Source organism: Kryptolebias marmoratus, linkage group LG8, assembly GCF_001649575.2.
Source record: "Kryptolebias marmoratus isolate JLee-2015 linkage group LG8, ASM164957v2, whole genome shotgun sequence".
Lineage (NCBI taxonomy): Eukaryota > Metazoa > Chordata > Actinopteri > Cyprinodontiformes > Rivulidae > Kryptolebias > Kryptolebias marmoratus.
In genome coordinates this window covers 16,625,644-16,636,605 of record NC_051437.1, presented here as the reverse complement: position 1 = coordinate 16,636,605, position 10,962 = coordinate 16,625,644, and the positions used below count along the sequence as shown (strand labels likewise).

Sequence of the window (10,962 nt, the reverse complement as noted above, 5' to 3'; positions counted from 1 at the left end):
AAAACTAAACGAAATAAACATTTGAAATATATGAGTTTGTATGTAATGTATGAATATAATATACAAGTTTCACTTTTTAAATGGAATTACTGAAATCAATCTACTTTTTCATGATATTCTAATTTTATGACCAGCACCTGTATTCAGCCCTCTTGCTCAGCATTACACTGCAAATCATACGCTGCAAAGCTTTCTTTGTGTGGCAAAACTTTTTAAAAATAAAACTTTGTACTGATGAACTTTCTTTTTTAACCTCAAAATTCCTCAGGCTTCACGTAGCCTCAGATAAAGATGGGTGTGCCGTTTGACTGCCTGACACGGAACTCAGACTGGCGAAAAAACAAGGTTGTTTAACATGAAAATCAAGAAAGCATTTTTTTATTAACCTGATCTTGTCTGTGATTACTGGTGAACAGGTCAAGATGTCAACAGAGGGTGCACAACTTTGTTCTGTGGCATTACAATGAAGTTTGTGATTTTTTTTTTAATGTGTTGACCAATCAAGCTGGATGTCGATCTGATGCTGATCAGAAGCTGATTGCATCTCAAATATTTCCTGCCAGTTATGGTTGAAAATCGAATGTTTGATTAGCATCTATCAAAGGCGGCCTGAGGACATTTTACTGTTATCACTCACCAAGAAAAGGCAAACGACAGTGTCTTTGCCTGTGCCGTGTCTGTTACCAAAATATCTCATGAACCACTGGATGGATTTTAATAAAACTTCCAGCAAGTAATCAATGGACAAACATTTGCAGCTGATTAGCTTTTAGAGTCAACATGATTCAAAATGGCTGCCACAGCCAACTAACTTTAAAAAGCACAAAGATGGCTCCAATTCAGTCAGTTTTACAGATACTAAGATAAAATTTGGTGTGGTAGTAGCTGAGACTGATCCCCAACACATATTACGAGTGCTAATAGACTGTACACAATGTTTGTTTAAAAATGAGTATTTAGGTATTTGCAGTCAACTCTGTCTGTTAGCAAAATATCTCATGAACGACTGGATGGATTTTTATGAACTGATTAACTTTTGGAGCCGACCCAATTCAGTATGACAGCCAACTCACCTCAGAAAACCATAAAAATGGCTACAATTCAGTCAGTTTTACAGATACTGAGTTCAAAATTGGCATCTCATGACATCACACATAATGTTAATTTTAATGTTTGACCAAAACAGCTACAACTCTGTAATTTTTCAGCTTAAGATCTGTTTAAAACTTTATCATAAAAGGTGAGGCACACTTTACATTCTTTCAAACAGTGCTAGCCCCTTAATTTGAATCTGATTTTGTCATCTTATTTTGTCATTCTTCATCAGCTCGATGATAAAATCTTGTCTGACGCTGATATATTTGTTGGTTTGATTTCGATATTTCTGAGCACTCTGCAGTTTGTGTGTGCTGATGGCAAAACTAATACCTGCTGTGGAAGGTACTCCCATCCACAGTAGATGTTGCGTGAATATTCGTCCGCGCAAGCCTGCAGCTCTCCGTCGTAGTAGAGCTCGTTGGGAATCTTCAGAATGGCAGGATGCGATCTGGAAAACAAGCATCAGAATTCAGAAGAACCAAGCACCTAGTTTGTAAGTAAGACAAAGACCGTTTCGTGAAGCTTGCCTGTAGTTGCGCAGCAGCTTGGTGACAAAGCAGTTGTTAAAGGCGCCCTCGCTCTTCTGATACAGAGAGAAATCAGTCATCAAGCGCTCCAAGAAGGACACTCCTAGAGACAGCACAGCCGTTTAACCCGACAGCATCACAACATTGTCCAATCTGCCGTGAAGTTTTTGCAAAAGAGCTCCTCGTCTTTACCCATCCCGAATTTTAGCGCAAAGGGAGATCTGAGAATGGGCCCGAGCTGCTTGGGGTCTCCAGCCAGAACGAGCTGTCCAGATTCGGCGTCAAGCAAACCTGCGCGCCAAAGAAACAAAATAAATCAATAAAAATGCGCAAAAAGGCAGTTCAGCGCCACTCCGGAACACGCTGCTGTTTGTTACCTGCAAGTGGGACTAAACACTCAGTCTCCACAGCGTGTCCAGCCTCATCCACAAACACGTGGGTGAAATGGCCAACGGGAATGGCTCCTGACACAAACCTGCAAAGACGAAACAAATCCCGTTTCACAGGTTCATGTGGGACGTGAACCACCGATCCTTTGGATATGCAGATTTTAGACACAAACAGAATGTAATAATCTGGCACACAGATTAAAAAAAATAAAAAAAAGAAGCCACCTTCCAGCAGTTAACATGGTGGTGACTATAATCTTGTACTCCATCAGCTTCTCTTTAGGAGGATAAACGTAACACTCCCCCTCCAGGTTAGAGCACGCCTGTGAAGCAGCACAATGTCCATGAACAAACTGCAAAACATTTAATGTCCACTAGGTGACAGCAAAGCTACAGTACCGGTGATAAAGCGTTAGACTTGAGGGGAATTAGGAAAATAAACAATGACACGGTTCATTTTATGAACTGAAATGTAAGTGACAGACATTAATGTAGAAAAAACACTGACCTTCAGGTTTTCAGGGACTTGTTCTGGGTCCCGGCTGCTGGCATACATGCGGTACACTTTATGCACATCCACATGCTCCAGAATCTTGCTGCACAGCAGATCGGCGGCGCTGTTCGAAGGAGCGCAGGCCAGAATGTGGCGGGAGGCCTGGGTCTTCTCTATCTGCTTGATGGCCTCCACCACAGTGACAGTTTTACCTCAACAGAAAAAAACAACCAGGATAAGCTCAACTGCCTGAGTCTAGAAGGAACCCGGCGCTGAAAGAAAGTCATTTTTACTGTTGCGTTTTCAAAATAAAAAAAATAATTAAAAAAAGAGTTGTAAGAGTTGTTTGCTGGAGCTCACTGTACCTGTTCCAGGAGGGCCAAACACAAGGTAGGGAGCAGGTCTGGATGAGCCAGCCACAATGTGTTGGACTGCTTGGTACTGCTCAGGGTTTTTCTCCAGCTTCCAGTCAAACAGTCTACAAAGACGGTAAAAATGAAAAAAAGAGGAAAAGTAAAATATAACATTACAGCTGAACTGTAAGCACCGGATTTATTTTTCCCATATTTAAATATGCCTCCCAAATGTGACCAACCAAGCAACAGATAGATCATTGATACACATTTCATGTCTGGAGAACCACATTTCTGACCTCGGTCAGATCGAGCGGTCTCATTTACAGAAAAGGACGTGTCAGGTGTGTGCTCTGTAAATAAAGAAGCACGCAGTCGGTTTTCTGTTGTATCAAACCTGAGTCTGGGGAGCTCAGGTTTCTGACGTGAGGAAGGGTTTGCATCAGGGAACAACACACTCCTCAGGTTGTAGGCCGCTGCCAGTTCTGCTGCTCGGTGCTGAAGGCGCAGAGTGAGGCGGTTGATGGTGAACTCCACGCTGAACTTTATCCCTTCTATAAGGTTTAAGTTTGTGCCTTTCGTGAAACGATCCAACAGCCTGCAATCAAATGGAGGCGGAGGGACTGAATTTTACTCACCAGCATTTTCTTTAGCAAGCACGTGAGCGTGTTTATTTTACTATTAACTGTTACAGAAGTGTCGCTCTCTTACTCGGAGGCGAAGCCCAGCCTGATGCTGTCCAGCTGCACGCTGTGAACATAACCACGATACTTCACATCTCGCTCTCCCTCAGGGTACACCAGCAGCGAATCCCCCCGCAGAACAGATGGGCGGTTTTCAGACACACCAGGAACCTGCAAGTAAACAAGAAGGTGAAGGGAGGGAGAAAAGCAGGAAGGAAGGCAAGAAGGAAGGAGGGGAGAGAGAGAGAGAGAGAGAAAGAAGTACATAGAGCCAAGTTTATTAGATATATTTGGTTCTATTTTTAAAACTTTTTTTTTTGTTTAACTGATAATAAAAATGAAACAAATAAAAGCCTAGCATTTTCATAAGAGAATGACCTTTCATGCCATGGTTTTGGACTGAGATCATCCTACGCTGAAAAAATGACAGTTGTAGTTGTTTTAGTCGAACCTTGAAGTCGGCGTTATGCGTGACCTCAGCGCCATGTTGCGAGATGGCAGGCTCAGAGGATGCGTTGTGAATGACTCAACTACTGCCACATCACATTTTAGCTCAGTATCTGTAAAACCGACCCGAGTTATGGTAATGTCGATTAACTATGGCGACCATCTTGAAGCAGAAGTTAATCAGTTGTGGCTGGTGTCGTGGAAAAAATTAATTTCCAGACACTGTCAGATGAAATCAAGCCATCAGGTTTTATTACATATGGTGCACAATTAACAGCAGAGTCCCAGCTCCGGATCTAAAGCTCTCCCCTCCAGAGGCAACACGGGAGCTTATATCAAAGATATTGGAATGCAAAGGAGGAGCGAGGCAGCCTGGTTCCCAACATCAAGCCTGTAAACAGGCTCATTTCCTGTGAACTCGTAGGACTTGGAGTTATCAGCAGCAGGTGTTACCTCATAAAAAACCTTCCCACCACACTGTACAGTCACTGATTACATTTGGAAAGTTTCATAAACATCCAAACTGTGGCTCATGAGACATTTTTGCTAACAGACATGCAAAGCTGACCCCGACAGTTGGTCCTGAAGTTTAAAGCAAAGATTTTTCCCAATGTGTAGCACGTGGAGTACGTGTTGTGAATGACTCCAAGCTACACCCACACCGAATTTTAACACAATAATCTGTAAAACTGATTAAATTGTTGCCAATTTTGTGTTGTTGTTTTTTTAAACCCGTGGGCTCTGGCGGCCTTCTTGAATTAGGTCCAAAAGTTAATCAGCTGTCGAGGTACAGCCAAAGATTATTTCCAGAAAGGTTCATTAAAATCTGTTCAGTGGTTGTTGAGATATTTTGGTAACAAACAGTGACACACACACACAGGGGCAAAATCATTAATGTCCGCCTTCGCCTTTCAATGGCAGCCATTAATTAGCGCTTCAAACAAGTTCCTGTCAGAAGCTAAAGATGCTAAATTGAGTTGCAGAGTGATTAAATGTTTTTAATTCAGTTTGTAAACAATAAACGTGAGCATAATTACCTCCAGAACGAGAAGCTTCTTGTTGTATTTGTCTCTCTTTAAGACGGCATGCTCTCTGTCCTGGTTGGGGATGTTGTACCTCCTGATGTCCGCCTCCATCTGAAGCTCCTCCAGATGCAGCAGCAGCTGAAACTTCTCCCTGTAGTTCTCCCAACTCAAGGGGCTCTCCAACACGGTTCCTCTGCGGAGGTGAACCGGGCACGACAGCGGCTCACCCCACAGCATCAAACGTGTGGTCTTCGCTCATCGTTTCAGTGGCGGAGCGGAGGCAAGCTTACCTTCGATCGGTGAGAGGAGCGGACTTCTTCAGGACGCCGATGAGCTGGTTGATGTGGGGTGGTACTTTATACGTTTTTAACGAGACCACATTCTCCAGCTTCATCACTGACAGTCTGTTAAGGGGTGCGGAGAGGGGGAGAGTTTGTCACATTCCAACAAAACAATTAAAAACATCGTAATTTAAAAAAAAAATTGTTTAAACTGTTTTTTTTTCTTTAGAATATCAGGAATCCATGATATTTCTTGTTTTCTTATCAACTTTATTGAAGTTAATATTCATTAACGCAACTCAGGAGCGCAATAGTTGGTGACGCTTTTACTTGTCGCCATTCCTTCTCACAACCTCTAAAAGATGTACTGACACTGATGAGTTGTTCTTAGATGGCGGCTCAGACTAGCCGTTAGCTCGTCAAGAACTAAACTTGCTGCGAACTATGAAATCAAACATAAAAAAGGTGATCAGGAACTGTATCAAATGGTGCAAGTTGAGAAGAGTTTGCTCCAGTCGTCCAGTCCTGATATGTTGATTTGTAATTCTGAAATGCAGGTACGCACTCAATGTAAACAAAGCACTCGGCTGAATCCACTGAAGACCACATGTAAACTTGAGTCACGTTTTTTTTAACCTACATTAGGTGGATCGATCGATCATTTGGAGATTTATTTATTTATTTATATATTAACAAAATAATTTGAGCTATCAGAGTAAAATATGAGACCTCTGCAACAGAATAAAAGCAAGGCGAAAAAAATACTGATTTTTCCATACCACTCGATCCCTCTTATTTCCAGTTCTAAAAAAAAAAACCAAAATGATTGTACCCCTCGGGTCGCTGCCCTTCAACAATCTTGCTGCTGAAATCATCGGTGCAGACTTGAAGGGGGCGAGGCTTGAAGGGAGCGACGGGTGCCAGCTCCAGTCCCAAGGAAGTGATGCACTGGGCCTCGATGAAACGAACGATATGGAACGCCGTGGAGGAGGCCTGCAGGTCCGGTTTGAATTCAAAGGCCAGCGTGGCCGGGAAAACCCCAACAAAGCTGCAGCGGAAGCGCACCTGGACTTCATAACTGTCACCTGAGAACAGACCAGGACAGGTAAAAAATTAGATATGTTTGTAGGATTTAAACGTTCATCATATTCTTTATCTTAATTGAAACTCTGCATCAGTTCCAGTAAAAATTAAGCGCTCTTGCGGCGTCTGATACCTGGGTTTAGAGGCAGAGGGTTCCGTTTGGTCACTTTGTGTTCATCGAACAGATTCAGGAATTTGAGCCAGTGCAGAGGCGTGTAGTACATGAAGTGCACCAGCTGCGTCCCGGTGTTCTTCACGTTCAGCGTGAGATTGTACTGTTGGGCAAAAAAAACTGAGCTTCATGCGATTCGTTTCCGACAGCCGAGGGGCAGACTTGTAGCACAAATACCTCGTAGGTGTTCTCCACGCACAGGGCGACTTTCCCGTCCTCAAACGGGTAATCGGAGGTGATGATGATACCGTGTTTATCAGAGATGAGCTGCCTCCTGAGCGTGCAAAGGAGCAAAGGTTAAAATCCACCGTAGTGGTGGCAGCAGTGCTCGTGACCTTCTAACAGGCGTGTGAAGACATAATACAGACAGCGGAGGGATTCCAGTTAGTTTCTGCTTACAGTCTTACACACTTTCAAATATTTTTTTTTGCTTCCTCTTGTTCTCAGGTTTTCAAACTCATCTGAACGACTTGTGTGGACTCTTGTGTAGAGGGGAAATAAAAGGCGAACATGTTTTTTTTTTTATTATTATTTAAAGCTATGAGGAGAAGTCTGCCCCGTTACCTGTCCACCTTCAGTTTGTTCATCAACAGACCAGCCAGTTTCCGGCGGGCTCTCACGCCCGTCTCCGCCTGATCTCCAGCGTGGAGGTCCTGCAGGAGCTCGAGGCTGGCGGCTGTTTTCAGGGCGGGCCGTGGCTCCCGGTTCCTGGGTGTGTGCCACTGATCCAGGTACTGAGCTTTCACCTGTTTGCGGAGGTTAATAAAGGTCACAAATACAACACCACCCGTGAGGACTGAGCTGCAACTCGGGATGCCTATAAATAGCAGGGCCACCCGTCCATCCTCCGTATGTTCTTAATCCAGGAAATAAATGACGCACGCCAGCGCTACAGCTCGAGCTGATTCATTCATTCATTCATTCATTTCTCAAATCAGACGAAATAAAACATTTTATGAGAGCCAAGCAGGAGCCGGCACTTTTGACTGCTTCGCTCAGGTGTTATCTGCGAAGGAATAATCTAAAAATTTACAGCCAATCAGAGCGATTCCTCAGCTTCAGGTCCAGGAAGTTAAACACAGGACTTTTTATTGCTGTTTATTTAAGAGCTGTATTCATTTTAGACCCATTCTGATGATCATTTTGTGACAATGAATTGGTAACTAGTCGACCGATTTTAAGAATTCAAACTGTGCTGGATTTGTCTTTAAAAGATCTATGTAATGGGATCAAAATCTGTTGTGTTTGATGAAGTTATAAACGTCAGGTGGCCGTGCTACTTCAGGGCCTTCAGCGAAGCAGGTCGATGTGCAAGAAACTGCATTAAGACCGACACGTATTCCATCGAATGGTTCTTCTAAATTAGATTCATATTTAAAATGATATATATTTTCTTTAATCAATTTGATTTTCAAATTTGCACTCCCAGCTTCATCCTGGTCACTTCTGGCTCCATGCGACCACCAGGACGGTGGCCCCGGGAGTCCAAAACTCAGGGCTTCAAAGTAGAAATTCACAAAGTTTCATGTTAACATCCCTTCTTTCGTTGTTTCGTTCACGGTCCACGAGCACCGCCGTGCTGACTCATCCCCCTGAAACCTCCTGGTTTTGAAGTTTCCAGCTGAGCTTCCTGTCCATCTGTGTCACTGTCTGCTGAAGCACTTTGTTGTGGGGAGAAATTTACTTTTTTTTTTTTTTTTTTTTTTAGAAATCATTAAAAATGAAATATCTTAATATACACACTGAACATTTTTAAAAGGCATTAAGTTGTTTTTTTTTTACTTATTAAGCTTACAATTTAGCTTTTTTTTTTTTTTTTTTACAATATTCAGCTGGAATCTCTTTGAATGAAAAATATTATCCTTTCCTAAAAAAACAATAAAGCTTTAACAGATACAGCTCCACAATATTAATATTGTTGTTTTAGTTTAAAAAGCTCATAACCCCATTAAACCCTCTTACCGTAGAGTTGAAGCGTATTTTGTCATATCGTCTTGTTATTTTGTTGCACACTTTTAAAGCATATAAAACCGAGCCAAAGTTTGGATCTTTGGCTCCTGCGTTCCTACAAAATAAACAAACAAATTAAAGCAGTAAATCCTTTATTTTGTTTGTTTTAAAGAGGCGCACTACAGCAGAAATATTCGCGGTATGGAAGCTGACCTGTTCCTGAACTCGTTGTTGTAGATGTCTCTCAGTTCCAGCCTCTCCGTGATGGATGCTCTGTCGGTCTCGTTCAGAAACTCGAAGAAGTCGAGTCCAATCTGGCACCGTGAGCTCAGAGTCTTGTTGACCATGGTCACAGGTCCAGAAGAAGCCTCCCCCCAACAAAAAACGCCCGGGTTGCTCGCCTGAACACGGATGTGGCCGCTGGTGAAGCCAAACGGCAAAAAAAGTCTGTCAGGAAACGCTGAGGGGAGAGGAGCGCTCGCTTCCTTCTCCTCCGCAGCCCCGCGCGGGCGGTGCCTCGCTGCTCCCGATGACACGGAGCTGCGGGGCGACGAGATGGACGAGCTCGGACAATAAAACGGACACACCCGAGCTCGAGGTGAGGCTCGAGAAACGAAACTTATCTTAAAAGCCGTGAAGGCAAAACAAGAACTAATCACCAGGACGCTGAAGTTAGCTTCTGATTTCAATCGCTCTAAAAGTGCTATGTCAACTTTTTTTATTTTATTTATTTTTTTATTTATTTGTCAGTTCTAGCTCAAAAACTACATTACTTGAATCTTGACTTATTAATTCTAGACAAAAAGCAAAATCAATCAAACACAATTTGGAATTGGTAAAACTTTTTATTCTATTTCTGAAAGTCCAAAAAAAAGAGTGATTTTTTATTTATTTCTTCTAATTTGTTGTTGTTATTCTTCTTTGTTTGGTCCAGGTCAAAAACTACAATAGACAGCCTATACTCTTCTAGACTAAAAGAAAATGAAATGGAATATCACTTTAGCAAACATTCAAATCAGAAGTGAACTTCAGCGTCGTGCACATAAAATAATAAAGCAATAGTTTCTGATGAGTCAGCGCTCTTATCAGCAGTAATGACTTTCTGCTTTCTAACGCGTGAGTCAGCCCATAATAAAACAATTAGATAATAATGAGAAGAACAACCTGCTTTACTATGATGAGTCCTAATATTTTTTTAACCTGTTCTGATTAGAAATATGCAGCTTTTTAGCAAAAATGCTGAGCCCAGAAAACTTGTCACGTCACATGTCACCCAGGTGCAAATGTTAGGTCTACCTGGGCGGACCTGCTTCTCAGGCTGTGCAATGATCTATTTTTAGCTGCTGATTCTGCTGATTCTACTGTTTTGATTCTTCGCAATCTTACTGCTGCATTCAATACAGTAGATCGTGACATTTTAATGTCAAGGTTTGACACTTCTGTCGGTATTAAAGAACAGTCTTACAAATGATTTAGGTCCGACTTATCCAACAGAAGTTTCTCTGTCCAGTTGGGACCGCCCCCCCCTCTGTTGCTCCTCTTCAATGCACCTCAAGGTTCCATATTAGGCCCTGTTTTATTTTCATTGTGCTTCCTTCCTCTGGGATCCGTTTTCCAGAAAATAAAACAATGTATCATGCCATTTCTTTGCGGATGGCATCCAGGTCTACCTTCCGTTAAAATCCTGTGGATCCCAGTCTGTGGATAGGCTAACTTTTTTTAGGTTATTTTATTTGGTAAAATCAGACCTGCTGATAGGATGTTGCTGTGCTGTAGGTACACTGGACTCTTCTTCTGGCTGTGTGTCTGTTAAAAAGCCTTGGAGTGATTTTTTATCCTGATTTTAAATTTAACAAACAGGTCAGTGCATTAGTCCAGTCTACCTTTTATTATCAGAGGCTTATAAGTAAAGTCAAGGATTTTCTCCCTCATAATGTCCATGAGAGAGTTATTCATGCTCTTATCACTTCTAGGCTGGACTACTGCATCTTTTTATTTTGTGGGATGGACCAGTCTCCTGTTCATCGTCTACATCTGGTTCAGAATTTTTAGTTTTTGAATGTTTAAATGGTGTAGTGGCAAAAAAATAATAAACAAATATTGAGATGACTGTTTCAAAGAATCAGAGAAAGATCGATCTTAGGTCTTTTAAGGGAATTTGAATCCGAAGGCAACTTCTCGAAGACTCTTCTCATTGAACTTTATTCAGGAGAAGAGCCCCGAATGGAAAAAACAGCATACACTTTTATAGGGAGGCTTCATTACATCGTTTCAGTCACACATTTACATAGTTGCTGAGCAGCTTCACTTCTCACAAAGAGAATCTAACAGTCAAGGACAGTGGACGAAGGGAGGTACTGAGTCTGTCCTCAAAGATAAGGACATTGAAAAACAAAGTACCAGAATAAAAAGAAAAATCCTATTATTATACATTTACAGAAAGCAGAATATTGTTAACATC

At 42.0% G+C, this 10,962-nt stretch overlaps 1 protein-coding gene across 1 annotated transcript in view; it reads right to left on the bottom strand.

The window, feature by feature from the left end:
* The window catches only part of LOC108235230 (putative helicase mov-10-B.1), an 11,915-nt gene extending 2,957 nt beyond the window's left edge, over window positions 1-8,958 (bottom strand). The window contains exons 1-17 of the mRNA XM_017415081.3: window positions 8,715-8,958; window positions 8,514-8,616; window positions 7,116-7,297; window positions 6,729-6,825; window positions 6,513-6,654; window positions 6,129-6,381; window positions 5,306-5,419; window positions 5,028-5,208; window positions 3,572-3,714; window positions 3,258-3,458; window positions 2,873-2,985; window positions 2,523-2,719; window positions 2,240-2,337; window positions 2,003-2,100; window positions 1,818-1,916; window positions 1,626-1,728; window positions 1,429-1,546 (exon numbers count right to left, since the gene is read on the bottom strand). Coding sequence (XP_017270570.1) covers window positions 1,429-1,546; window positions 1,626-1,728; window positions 1,818-1,916; window positions 2,003-2,100; window positions 2,240-2,337; window positions 2,523-2,719; window positions 2,873-2,985; window positions 3,258-3,458; window positions 3,572-3,714; window positions 5,028-5,208; window positions 5,306-5,419; window positions 6,129-6,381; window positions 6,513-6,654; window positions 6,729-6,825; window positions 7,116-7,297; window positions 8,514-8,616; window positions 8,715-8,848 — 2,376 coding nt within the window. The 5' untranslated portion in view covers window positions 8,849-8,958. The remainder of the gene's footprint in view (window positions 1-1,428; window positions 1,547-1,625; window positions 1,729-1,817; window positions 1,917-2,002; window positions 2,101-2,239; window positions 2,338-2,522; window positions 2,720-2,872; window positions 2,986-3,257; window positions 3,459-3,571; window positions 3,715-5,027; window positions 5,209-5,305; window positions 5,420-6,128; window positions 6,382-6,512; window positions 6,655-6,728; window positions 6,826-7,115; window positions 7,298-8,513; window positions 8,617-8,714) is intronic.
* Window positions 8,959-10,962: the final 2,004 nt, after the last annotated feature.